The 13,465-nt window shown below is 41.7% G+C and overlaps 1 protein-coding gene across 1 annotated transcript; it reads left to right on the top strand.

Moving 5' to 3' along the window:
• The first annotated feature begins 1,915 nt into the window (after positions 1–1,915).
• LOC123256900 (2'-5'-oligoadenylate synthase-like protein 2) lies at positions 1,916–12,827 on the top strand. The gene is made up of 7 exons (XM_044685454.1): positions 1,916–1,936; positions 2,113–2,325; positions 4,429–4,726; positions 6,377–6,537; positions 8,463–8,719; positions 11,716–11,863; positions 12,303–12,827. The coding sequence occupies exons 2-7, from the start codon at positions 2,128–2,130 to the stop codon at positions 12,825–12,827; spliced, it is 1,587 nt and encodes a 528-aa protein (XP_044541389.1). The 5' UTR covers positions 1,916–1,936; positions 2,113–2,127.
• Positions 12,828–13,465: the final 638 nt, after the last annotated feature.

Here is a 13,465-nt window from a genome sequence, read left to right as displayed (position 1 = left end):
AGAAAGAAAGAAAGAAAGAAAGAAAGAAAGAAAGAAAGAAAGAAAGAAAGAAAGAAAGAAAGAAAGAAAGAAAGAAAGAAAGAAAGAAAGAAAGAAAGTCTTGTAACCACTCAGTGGTACTCCTGAGGACCTTGAAGATTATGTGTAGTTTCACTCTAAGAACTCAACTTCTCAGTGTGAATGAGAGTCAAGATCATTCCTAAACAATATACTTGAATAGAGTTCCATGCCTTAAACAGGAGATATTCATGGAAATATAACCTCTTGGCAAAGTAGAAATTCTTTCATTCTTTGTACTTATACCCCAGCCATTCAGTATCTGGCATATAGAAGGTACATAATAAATGTTTGATTGATTCAATGTCACTTGGAAATAAGTTTCCAGTAGAGTGTCCCAGGTATTCAGCTTTGAATGGCTTGTTTTGTTTTTTTAATCTTAGATAAAGATGTACTGGTCAGATCTATGAGTGATACAAAGCTGGAACAACATGACAAAGGAAAGATTCAAAAAGATCTTGATGAGTTGGAGCTTTGAGCTAAATCTGAGATGAAATTTAATGAGGACAAATACAAAGTCTCACATTTGAATTAAAAATACTTCGATCTCACAGGTATAAGATGAGCAAAGCTTGGCTAAACAACAGTTCCTTGACACAACCCAAAGATTCTGCCACTCTCCTAATATCTCTCAGAAGAAAAAAAGCAACTGAGAGTGAAATCCCCTAAGAAGGAAGTAATAGGAAGGAAAATAGAGAACCCTGTTGGTAATGGCCAGGCAGGAACAGCCATGGTATTCCCTTCCCTACCTCCCTCACCGCTCCTGACTGAGCCCAGACCATCAGGTTCCCATGGATCTGCTGGCAAAAGGGCTCCTTACCTACAACCTTACTGCTAATGACTCTCCTTCAACCCTATCCCACCCCAAAAGACTAGAACCCAAAATTAAAATGTTCATTTCATTGTCACCCTCATTCCTCCTTCTTGCTTCTACATAGTGGTGGACCAGGCCCGTCTAGACTCCCTAAACCTGCAGAATGGACATAAATACTCATTCTGCTTGGATAAACTGGAAGTCACCAATTCCTTTCCTTCTGGTAAGATGAAGGACCACTCAGGCTTACCATCTCCTCTGCCATTTTGTCCTAAGGTCCTCTGGGTCTTATCATCTTCCCTGTCACTATGCCCTCCAGACCCCTGGACACTGTCAGCTGATCTGCCAATGTATCCAATAGACTTCTGGGTCTTCCCACCTCCCTTGCCTCTTCAACCATAGGATTTCTGGGCCTTTCTACTCACCCTGCAACTAAATTCTGTTCTATGCATTCAGTTATATTATATATTATATATAATTATATACATATATATATATTTATTGGAAAGTAAAGCATATTATGTTTCTGAATCCTTAATTGTCCAGGTCTTGGCACAGAGTAAGTACTTAATAAATGCTTTTTCATTCATTCATGAGTCAAAAGGCATTAGCATGGAGGGCAGCTGGGTACCTCAAGGGATTGAGAGTCATGCCCAGAGATGGGAAGCCCTGGGTTCAAATGTGATCTCAGACACTCCCTAGCTGTGTGACCCTGGGCAAGTCCCTTAACCCCCATTGCCTAACCCTTACCACTCCTCTGCCTTAGAACCAATTCACAATAAGATAAGGTAGTGGTTTTAAAAAAAAGCATTACCATTGCCAAGTCCTAAAGCCATGTTCCCTATCCTTCTGGAACCAATTAAGGAGAAAGAGTTAAGACATTCTATACAGATCTATACAGGATAAGAAGGCACTGAGGTTCTGAAGTAAAGCTACACTAAGGTACAGAAAAGTTTCGATTTCCCAGCAGACTCAAAAACGAAAGCACTCAAAGTTCACAGCATATTCCTTAAGGAGGAACCAGAAGAAGGAAGCTTTATATCCCATCTAGATATACCCTCCCAAGCACATACCTGCCTCGAGGATAGGAATAATCAAACACTGCCCCCTTCCAAGGCATTCTCCTTCCCCCCTTCTGACCTTTCATCTGAGGAGGGTCAGGTGAGGTGGAACCACCTTTAAAAAGTGACCTCACATAGGGAAGGGTCTGAGTGAGTATTTGTCTGGAGTTTCTCATGCAGGTTAGCCCAACACAAATGGAGATGTCCAAGGACTTGTATGGCACCCCTGCTGAAGAGCTCAATGCCTTTGTGGCTGAAGTGCTCCAGCCAGATAGAGAGTGGAAGGATGAGGTCAAGGATGTCTTGAAGAGAATGGAGAAATTCTTTCAAGAGCAATGCTTCCAGAACTATTTCATCAGGAATGAAGAAGTCAAGGTGATAAAGGTGATAAAGGTAAGAACAAGTTTCATTCTTCAGAACAGAGGAACTCCACCCCCATCTAGGAATAGGTAGAAGGGTAATATTGTGGCCAAAAGAATATTGGCTTTGAGGTCAGAGGCCCTGGGTTCAAATCCCACTTTGGTTGCTTACTACCTGTATGACTTTGGACAAGTCATTAGTCTCCCAGACCTCATTTCTTCCTCTAGAAAATTAGGGGGCCAGATTACATGGTCTCTGAGACCCCTTCCACTTCCACATCTATGATGTTAAGTCAGTTGGACTTTTCAAAGAGCAAAAGAATCGATGATGGTCAAGAAGTCAGGCAGGAAGAAGAAAAATGAGCCTTACCTTGGATGGAAGAAGAGAGAGAGAAAAGATACAAGGACCTGGGAACACCTGCTTCTTACTTTATAGACAGGTGTTAGGTCAGCCATTAATTTCCCCAAAAGGACATGGCTACCATGGCCAGCTCTGCCCATATTCTTTCTCTCCCCCTACCCACTGCTGTTGACCATAGGTTAAAAGGTGAGCTTTCTCCATGGAAGCTAGAACTCTTCTGGGTCCACTTTCTGATTCCTCCAAATCAAGTAGCATAGATGCTTGATAAATAAAAGCCAGATCCCTCGATTGCTTCATCTCTTCTCCCACCTAGCAACCAGTTTCCTTTTCGGAGCAAATGTAAACACCCTCTGAAAAGTCTGAGCAGGCGATCTGAATAGTAACAGAATGAACTAAGGTTACCACTCCCCTGGTGCCAACTCTTCTGTCCTTTTTGATAAAAGATCCTTCCTTAGTATCTCCTAACCTTTGTTCTCAGCTCCCACAAGACACTCTTCAACATAGTTCTCTTGGGACTTGGATATGCTTTTTTAAAACAGTTATTTGTTTGTTTGTACCACTTAAAATAGTAAGATACTCAGCTAATTCCCTCCCTTGCTCCCCTCCCCCAAATAGAAGAGGTGTCATTTGACTATATACATATATATATATATATTTATGTATGTATTTATGTATATGGATGTGGCTCAGAGAATTGAGAACCAGACTTAGAGATGGGAAGTCTAGGATTCAAATCTAGTCTCAGACACTTCCTAGCTGTATGACCCTGGGCAAGTCACTTAACCCCCATTGCCTAGCCAGTGGTTCCCAAACTTTTTTGGCCTACTGCCCCCTTTCCAGAAAAAATATTACTTAGCCCCCTGGAAATTAATTTTTTTAAATTGTAATAGCAATTAATAGGAAAGATAAATGCACCTGTGGCCATCACCACTCCCTGGATCACTGCAGCACCCACCAGGGGGCGGTGGTACCCACTTTGGGAATCACTGGCCTAGCCCTTATTGCTCTTCTATCTTGGAACCAATACACAGTATTGATTCTAAGATGGGAAAAGTTTAAAAAAGATATATGTATTTGTAAAACTATGTCTTACTTATTTCTGTTTATCAGTTCTTCCTCTAGCTAGAGATACAGAAATCATTCTTCAAAGAATATTTCCGTTGCTGTGATATGCTTTCGTATTTATCTTCTGTTACCTCTCTTTGTGTAGCTAGGTGGCTTAGTAGATAGAGTGCCTGGCTAGGAATCTTCTGGTTCTGTCTGTCTTAGTTTCCTCAACTGTAAAATGGAAACAATAGTAGTACCTATCTTCCATGACTGTTGAAGATCAAATGAGCTGATATTTGTAAAGTTCTCAGTAAAGTGCCTGGCACACAGGAGGCATTTAGTAAATACTTGTTCCCCTCTCTCTTCCCTTTTAGAACCTAAGAAGATAGTCCAAAAGATATTTTCCATAATGGAGACCTTCATAATGAAAATCTTTTTGAGTCTATGTTATGATGGAAAAGGTGACAGCTGGAGTCAGAGAGCCAGAGTTCAAATCCAGGTTCAGTCACTTACTACCTTAGTGACCTTGGACAAGCTAGCTCTCCTCACTGAGCCTCAGTTTATCCATTTGTAAAATTATGGAGTTGGGCTCTAAATCTAGGATGCTGTAATTCATAAATGTTCCAGTCTAATGAGAAGTTTTATAGATTTTCATTTTGGTAACAAAGGCAACTAGACATCAATCCCACCCTGGATGATAACAAACCTGGTCTTGTCTCTCTTTGGCAGGGAGGCTCCTCTTCCAAGGGTGTGGACCTAAAACACAGATCTGATGTGGACCTGCTCCTTTTCCTGAGCTGCTTCTCCAGCTATAAAGACCAGCACACCCTCCGAGGTGCCATCATTGAATTCATGACGGAGAAACTAAAGGAGTGCCAAAAAAGCATAGCTTATGACATTACCAACATCTCAGAACACAAATCCTTAAATAGATATGTGCCTCCAAGATCTCTGAACTTCAATGTACAATCAAGAAAGAGGATAGAACCCATCCATGTAGATGTGCTACCTGTCTTCAATGCTCTGGGTAAGAACAGAATAATGCCTCCATGAGAGGCAGTCTTTCTAGGGCAGAGGTTCTTAACCTGAGATCCACAAAAGAGTCAGATGGTTTTCAGGGGAGGGAGGAGGATCCACAAGCATGAATGGAAAAATGACAACTTTATTTCAATATAAGACAAATCAAATCAGGAGGCAGATCCAAGATGACAGAGAAAAGGCAGGGAGCCACCTGATCTCTACCAAATTTCCCTCCAAACAACTTTAAAATTAAACCTTAAAATATATTCCGGAGCAGTAGAACCCAAAAAAGGATGAGGAGAAACAATTTTCTAATCAAAGACAACTTAGAATGTTATCAGGAAAGATCTTTCACACTGGAAAGTAGTGGAGAGCACAGACCAGCTAGCCAGGGCAAGCCCTAGCTCAGTAAGCCATCACAGACCTTGGAAGTCACTGAATCACTAGGGTGAATCAGCAGCAAGGCCTCCAGAGCTTTCAGCCCACAGACAGTAAGGGGAACGGGTCAGAAGGTGACTACAAGAATCCATTTTCCGGCACTTGGGTGCAAGATCCCGTTACACTGGTCACACATAGAACTGGGTTACAGTTGTTAAGAATAAAAAGGGGTCTTGCCAGAGTTATATGTGTTTATTAATAAAATGAGAGAGTGAGAGATGAGAGAGAGAGAAGAGAAAGAGAAAGATTAACCTGAATAGAATTGATTCTCCATTTGGCTGGCTGTAGACCTATTCCTACTGTAGCAGCGGAGGTCAGAATCAAAAAAAATTTTAGGATGGAAAGAGTGAAAGGAGAGAGAATAGGAAAACAGAGGATGGAAAGGATGGAGGAAAATACATGGAAATCATAACTGTGAAAAAGATAATATAATAAAAGTTTCATTTATCAAATACCTAGAGAAATGAATCAAATGTATAAAAAAGTCATTCCTCAGTTGATACATGGACAGGCAGTTTTCAGATGAAATAATCAAAGCTATCTATGGTCTTGTGGAAAAATATTCTAAATCACTATTGATTAGAGAAATGCAAATTAAGACAACTCTGAGGTACCACCTCAAACCTATCGGATTGACTTTTATGATAGGAAAGGAAAATGGCAAATGTTGGAGGGGATGAGAAAAAATTGAAACACTAATGCACTGCTAAGGGGGTTGTGAATTCATTCAACTATTTTGGAGAGCAATTTGTAACTATGCCCAAAGAGATATAAAACCATACATATCCTTTGACCCGGACACTAGGTCTATATCCCAAAGAGGCAAAAACAAAAAGAGAAAGGACCTATTTGTACAAAAATATTTATAACAACTCTTTTGTGGTGGCAAAGAATTGGAAAGTATGGGGATGTCCATCAACTGGGCAATGGCTAAGATAGGAAGTCCTGGGTTCAAATTTGACCTCAGAAATTTCCTAACAGTGTAAACCTGAGTGAGTCACTTAACCCCAACTGCCTAGTCCTTATTTCTCTTCTACCTTGGAAATGATACTTAGTACCAATTCTTGGATAGAGGTTAAGGTTTTGCTTTTTTCTTTAATGATGAGTATTATATCCAGACAATGTCTTCCCCGTAGAAATTCCACTCACACCTTATAAAACTTGGAGGTAAGAGAATGCCCAGGTCTGAATCTAGGACTTGACTATGCTATCTTTACAGAGCATGGTCCATGCCCTGAGGTCTATGTGAACCTAATAAAGAACAAAGGCTCCCCTGGAGAGTTCACTCCATCCTTCAGTGAATTGCAGAGAAATTTTGTAAAGCATCGTCCTACCAAGTTGAAGAACCTCCTTCGACTAGTAAAGTACTGGTACCGGCAGGTAAGGTGGGAGGGGCAACCAGAGACTTTCCTGTGGTTCCAAGAAGTCAGAGAGACAGTCTGAAAAGATGAATGTGATCAAGGGAAGGAAGGGTAAGGTGATTGTGAGAAAGAAAAGGACGTGCCTGTAAAAGATGCCTTTGGAAGTCTTATATCATTTCTCTAGCAAGAGCACTGGGTGTTTTTTCCCCCCTGGCTTTAAATCCTGCCTCTACTATTTATGACCCTTTAGGTAAATCACTTTATTTCTCCAGATTGCTGATTCCTCAGCTCTAAAATTACAAGATTAGACTAAATAATCTTTCAGTTCTCTCCCAGTCATAAATTTTATGTTCATGTGAGATGCCCACATAGGTGATCAAGACTGTTAGGTAGAATTGCTAAATCAATCAACAGAAACTGACTTGTCAAGGGGTCCCAGAGGGTTAAGAAGAATGAGGTGTGGTAGGAAGGATGAGACAAAACCTGTGAGGGGTCAGGAGGGCCAGAGGGGCTGATAGCAACCAAAACACTTTATTGAAAGTTACATCTACTTTTATAGTGGGGGAAAAAAAAAGCTGGGGATTTTGCGCAAGTTTCCACTTATACAGTGAAGGTAAATAATTGATAAAATGGTACAATGTAATCTAGTTTACTTCATTGAGTCTACACAGAGATTTCTATAGGTCATAAATCAACATGTAACAACCTAGCTTAGATTCCCAAGGAGATACACACATCAGTGATTTGCAGGGCGAGAGGGTGGGGGGAGCTTGAGGCTGCAGGTCTTGGGATGTAAAGTTGAGATACATGACAGACTTCAGTTGCTTTATGGCTCAGGGTTGTCTTTAATAGGGTCTCAGGTTTTTTATCTTCCATGTCTCCAGAGCTTTGCTCAATGGAGTCTCCACCTTGGCCCTCTACACTGACTGAGGGCTTACTATCTGGTTGGTGCTATCCTAGGTGCTGGAGATACAATGATTAAAATTGAAATAGTGTCTACTCTCAGGAAGCTGGTGTTCAGTCAAGGGATAGAATGTGTACATATTCAAGCATGTAAAAGATACAAGTTATATATGCTATTAAATAGAAATGAAAATAAATATGAGAGAGAGAGAGAGAGAGAGAGAGAGAGAGAGAGAGAGAGAGAGGAGAGATCCCTCCCAAGCTTGTACCATTGGCCTTTTAAACCTCATCTTAATCCCACCTACAGAGATTTTCTAATTGGCCAAGTTTTGCTTCAGTCCCCACCTTTGCATATGACATGTCACATACATTGACTTCCACTGGCCAGGAACAGCACTGCTGCACTGACAAATTAAAACACATGACTCAATGGTGTCTATCTATGCAGTGAGTCTTCCTGGAATTGGGGTCCCCAGGATATTTAATTCACACACCTAGTAGGTGTCTAATAAATGCTTGCTCCCTTCCTACCTCCTTTTCAGTGTAAGGTAAAGTATAGATCAGGGTAGGTCATGGTGAAAACGAGGTTCACAGATTTCTTATCAATGCCCAGAGGTCATAGAAGAAGTTGAAATTGAAATCTTTGGGACCCTTGAAATTCTAGAGACTTGTTAAGTGTCTAAACTATGCTTAAGAGTACAATTGTCTTAGAGAATTCAAGCGGGTAAGAAATAGAGAGAAAAGGGAGCAACTGGCTCATTGGATAGAGAACCAGGCCCGGAAATGGGAGATCCTAGGTTCAGATCTGACCTCAAACACTTCCTAGATGTGTGTGATCCTGGGCAAGTCACTTAAACCCCATTGCCTAGCCCTCACTGTTCTTCTGCCTTAGAACCAATACAGAATATAGATTTTAAGATGGAAGGTGAGAGAGAGACAGAGGCAGAAGCAAGATGGAGACTTTGGACTTTGCTGAGCACTATTCCCAATCTGCAGTCCTAGAGTTCCTTGATCTCAGAATATATCTCTCTCTTTTAATAGTATGTGCTAAAAAAATACTCAGGAGTGCCCCCAAAATATGCCATGGAGCTGCTAACTATCTACGCATGGGAGACAGGAACCCAACAAGCTGAAAATTTCAGTCTGGCTGAAGGATTTGCCACTGTGATGGAGTTGGTGAAGAATTATAACAGTATCTGTATCTACTGGACTAAATATTACAATTTCAAAAATATACTGGTTAGCCACTTTGTGAAAAAGCAGCTGAGGTACATACCACAAACCAAAGAGGAAAAAAGGTGAGTAATAGCTGGCAATTTTGTAGTGCTTTGGGCAGGTAGGCGGCACAGTGGGTAAACTCCTGGCTCAAGAGTCAGGAAGACTCTCTGCCTGAGTTCAAATCTGACCTCAGACAATTATTAACTGTATGACCCTGGACAAATCACTTATCCCTGTTTGCTTCAGTTTCCTCACCTCTAAAAATGAACTGGAGAAGGAAATGACAAACGGTCTCAGGATCTTTGCCAAGAAAATACCAAATGAAGTCACAAAGAGTCAGACATAATTGAAACAACTGAACAAATGTAGTGTTTTAAGATTTTTAAAGTACTTTATAAAATGCAAATTAAGGGGGCATCTGGGTAGCTCAGTGCATTGAGAGGCAAGCCTAGAGAGGGGAAGTCCTAGGTTCAAATCTGGCCTCAGACACTTCCCAGCTATGTGACCCTGGGCAAGTCACTTGAATCTCATTGCCTAGTCCTTACCCCTCTTCTGCCTTGGAACCAATACATAGTATTGATTCTAAGACAGAAGGTAAGGGTTTAAAAAATTTCAAATTAAACCAACTCTGACACCACCCCACACCTCTCAGATTGGCTATTATGACAGAAAAGAGACATGACAAAAGTTGGAGGGGATATGGAAAAATTGAGACACTAGTGCAATGATTCCCAAAGTGGGCGCCACCACCCCCTGGTGGGTGCTGCAGCGATCCAGGGGAGCAGTGATGGCCACAGGTGCATTTATCTTTCCTATTAATTGCTATTAAAATTTTTTTTAATTTCATCTCCAGGGACCTGAGTAATATTTTTTCTGGAAAGGAGGCAGCAGGCCAAAAAAGTTTGGGAACCACTGCACTAGTGCATTGTTGGGGGTATTACAAACTAATTCAGCTGTTGTGGAGAACGATTTAGAATTATGCCCAAATAGTGTGTCTGAATATAGAAGGTGAAACCAGGGAAAGAAAACACACAGAACTGCCTCCTTTGAATTTTTAAAGAAGTGATGACAACTGAAAGGCTCTGAGTTCTTTCTTCTGAGATGCCTTCAAGATTCGAGTAGCTTTGCTCAATCTCTCTCTTCTCTACCAAACTCAGCTCTCCTTTCAGTTACTCTGTTTATTCATTTTCATTGTATTCCCGCTCCTTTCCAGATCTGCTTGTTAAATGCTAGATCCAAACTGCCATCTTACCCTTGTTGCTGCTCAACTCATGGGGTCACCACTCCTTTCAGTCTGCTCTTTTGCAAATTGTGGCTCTTTAAAAATTTCTGGGTGTGACTCAAGTATGTCTTCTGACTCAACAGATTATGAGAGTCTAAGGTTGTTCCAAGGGTTGACCCCTCTGAACAACCAAACGTAGGATAATCAATCTGTTCTCAAACCACTAATTATATAAGGAAAGAGTACCCTGAGCTATTTTCAGTGGGAAATGTGATGCCCTTCTTCCCCTTTGTTCAGTCCTCTCTGGATGGGGGAACCCCTCTAGGGAGCAACAGTCCAATCTGCTATCAGATGAGATTATCTCAAACTTCCCTTGCTTTTCTTAAAAATGGCCACCAACACCCCTTGAGCCTACTAGAAGGTATACAAAATACCCTATAATCATCTGCCCACTTAATGATGATCCAAGCTAGTCCCTCTTTAAGACAAGTGAGAAGAAAATAGCATTCCCTCCAACTATAACCATACTGCAATTTCACTAGCAAGACCCATCATTTCTTGGCAAGCATCGTTCAGTCATTCCTCAGCCTCTATGTCAGGAATTCACAAAATCCTGGAGGAAGGGGAGAGGGGAGAGGAGAGCAGCAGACATCTAGAAGCTAGGACATGGAGGCTACAAGATGAACAGTGAATTCTTTTCTTCTAGCTTCTCACCACCTTAGGATAATGTCTGCTACAGCCTCTCCACAAAAGCTCTCCGAGCACATGTAGCATCATGCAAATGTCAAATGACGGAGTTGGACTGGAACATCTAATGTCCTTTCCATTTCAAAATCTGTGATCCCATTCACTAATCCTGGGATCATAAATTTAGAGCTGGCTGGAATCTTAGGGGCCACCAAGTCCAACCCCCTTCAGGGAAACTGAGGCCCAGAAAGATTAAGCAACTTGCCCAGAGTAATACGGGGTGTCTGAGATAGGTGTGATCCCAGGTCTTCCTGATCTAAATCCAATGCCCCATGTACTATGCCATGCTTTCTCTAACCATCTACATAAGGAGAGGTATAAATAATGAAAGGACTCTTGTACATTAAAAGGGACAGTGTGGCAGGGATGGGCAGAGAATGAGTCAATTGTATCCAATCACTCACTCCAAAAAACCCTGCTCCCCCTTGGTACCAGGGACATAAGGTTGGGGAAGGCCTAGCTTTCTAACCAAAAACTTCCTCTTCTTCTCTCTTCTTCACACCCCCAAGGCTTGTTTCAAGAAGAAGTGAATTTTCTATCAATGGAACTCTTTACGAGACTGGATAACCACTGGTCAAGAATATTGCAGAAAGTACTCAGGATTCAAAGAATTAGACAGGATGGCCACAGAGGTTCCTTCCAGTTCTGAGATTCCACAACATAGGGTCAAAGGAGGAAAGCTCTTTTGTGTTCAGTCATTTTAGGCAATTCTGACTCTTTGTGGCCTCCTTTGGAGGTCTCTTAGCAAAGATACTAGAGTGGTTTGCCATTTCCTTCTCTAGTTGACTTTACAGATAAGGAAACCGAGGCCAACAGGGAAAAGTGACTCTTGCATAGAGTAACACAGCTAGTAAGTACCTGAGATTAGATATGAACTCAGGTCTTCCTGACTCCAGACCTACCCCTCATCCCCTGTGCCACCTAGATACTTAGATGACCTTTAAAGTTTTTTTCCTACTCTAAATCTATGATCTTATAGTCTCACAATTTCCCATTTTAAATTCTATGATCCCAATCTAGAATTCTCTATCCTGGCCCAAATGGTTCTAATTGCACCGGACAAGGAACCACACTGAGAAAAACTGACAATCTCCTTTGGTATTATAGGCCAGTCATCTTGGATCCAGCAGACCCCACCAACAAAGTAGGAAACGCATCCAGGTGGGACCTGGTAGCCAAGGAAGCCTCCTACTGCCTCAGCCAGGCCTGCTCTCAAACAAAAGATGGAAAGAGTATCCCGAGCTGGAATGTAAAGGTAACAGCCTCCCTTTAGGGATGCAAAGACCTCTGTCCATTTCCTGCCCCGCTCATAGCCTCTAGCATGACTCTAGGATGCCTTTGGCTCAACAAAGACTCCCTGGGAATGGGGTCTGGCCCAGAGAAGCTGAACTTCATCCCCAGGACAGATTGAAGAGCAAGAAGGGAAGTCTGTGAGAGTGCAGGTCCTGAGACTAGAGTGATTTTTCTCTGACTAATAGGTGACAAAGTATATTCAATGCACTTCCTAGGAGGAGAGGGAGTTCTTGTGACTAGGGTTATAGAGACATAAGGATGACCAAAGCTATTCACCATTTCGTCATCATCATCATCATCATCATCATCTCTCTTACTCTCTCTTCTCTCTCTCTCTCTCTCTCTCTCTCTCTCTCTCTCTCTCTCTCTCTCTCTCTCTCTCTCTCTTTTCTCTCCTCTAGGGAGCAAGAAATATACAAGTAACTCTAAAATGTCCTGGTTTAAAGCATTGGAAATACTGTGTGAATCCCTATGATCCTATCCAAGAAATAAAAAAGGAGATCGAAAAGGTTAAAAAGATCCCTGTAGCTGATCAGCGGCTCTCCTTCAAGAACCCCAAGAAAAAGCCCAAGATGTTGATGGGACATGAAACCCTGGCAAAATACGAGATCTTCTATCCAATCAAAATTCAAGTGATGGTCATCAGTTCTGCCAGATTCAGAATCCATGTGAAATTTCCTGATGACACCTGCCAGTCCTACCCCTTCACGAACCAAGATACGGCCTTGATGGTGAAACAACAGATTGAAGAGCAAGAAGGGAAGCCTGTGGAAATGCAGGTCCTGAGATTCCAAGGTGAATTACTTCGGCATAGGAAGTACCTCAAATCCTATGGCATTCAAGATGGCGACACCTTGGAGTTAGAGTTGAGGACTATGAAGAAATCAAAGTCCAAGAAAAGAAAAGAGGTGTTGGTAGGATCTTAGAAGCTGTGGGAACATACTCCCACTCTCCTCCTTTTCTTCCTCCTCCTCTTCCTGCCCTATGTGCTCATTCCCCTTTCCTTATCAGTATAGGACATGCCCCTGAATGTTGGACTGAGATAATTCTTTAAGGGGTTGGGGACCCTGTGAGTCTGCTTTTCCCACCCATAGTATGAAAAAAATCTAAACGAGAACATGTATCCAAAGCTTCACCTGAGCTATCAATGCCCCCCAGCAAGTACCTGCCTAACTAACTGTCCTCAGTTATAATTTTGGAGGAGGAGGTAAAAAGAAAGAGGAGTTTTCCATTTCAACCTGGTATCTTTTTAAATTGATTCTTTTAATCTCTTCTTTTTACCTTCCATTTTAGAATGTATCCTAAGAATCAGTTCCAAAGCAGAAGGGCAATTAGGCAATTGGGAGTAAGTGACTTGCTTAGGGTCACACAGCTCCTTTTAATCTCTTCTTAAATTGAGTTTTTTTAAGCTACTACTTTTTCATTCTCAAGCCTGAAATTCCCAAAATGACCCAATTTGGGCCTAGCTCAAAACAGAGTGAAAGGAGTCCAGGACCTGCCCTTTTCAGCTGTCCTCTAAGATCCTCAATTCTGATTCTCTTGCTCTTTGCATTTATTTTCTACC

This window comes from Gracilinanus agilis, chromosome 1 (genome assembly GCF_016433145.1).
Source record: "Gracilinanus agilis isolate LMUSP501 chromosome 1, AgileGrace, whole genome shotgun sequence".
Classification (NCBI taxonomy): domain Eukaryota; kingdom Metazoa; phylum Chordata; class Mammalia; order Didelphimorphia; family Didelphidae; genus Gracilinanus; species Gracilinanus agilis.
This window is presented reverse-complemented; position numbering and strand designations above follow the sequence as displayed.

Bases quoted from the DNA above. Each gene is read 5' to 3' on its own strand.
- LOC123256900 (XM_044685454.1), top strand. From the start codon at position 2,128: ATGGAGATGTCCAAGGACTTGTATGGCACCCCTGCTGAAGAGCTCAAT. The intron at 6,538-8,462 runs GTAAGGTGGGAG...CTCTTTTAATAG, and splicing joins TAAAGTACTGGTACCGGCAG to TATGTGCTAAAAAAATACTC. The intron at 11,864-12,302 runs GTAACAGCCTCC...TCTCTCCTCTAG, and splicing joins TCCCGAGCTGGAATGTAAAG to GGAGCAAGAAATATACAAGT.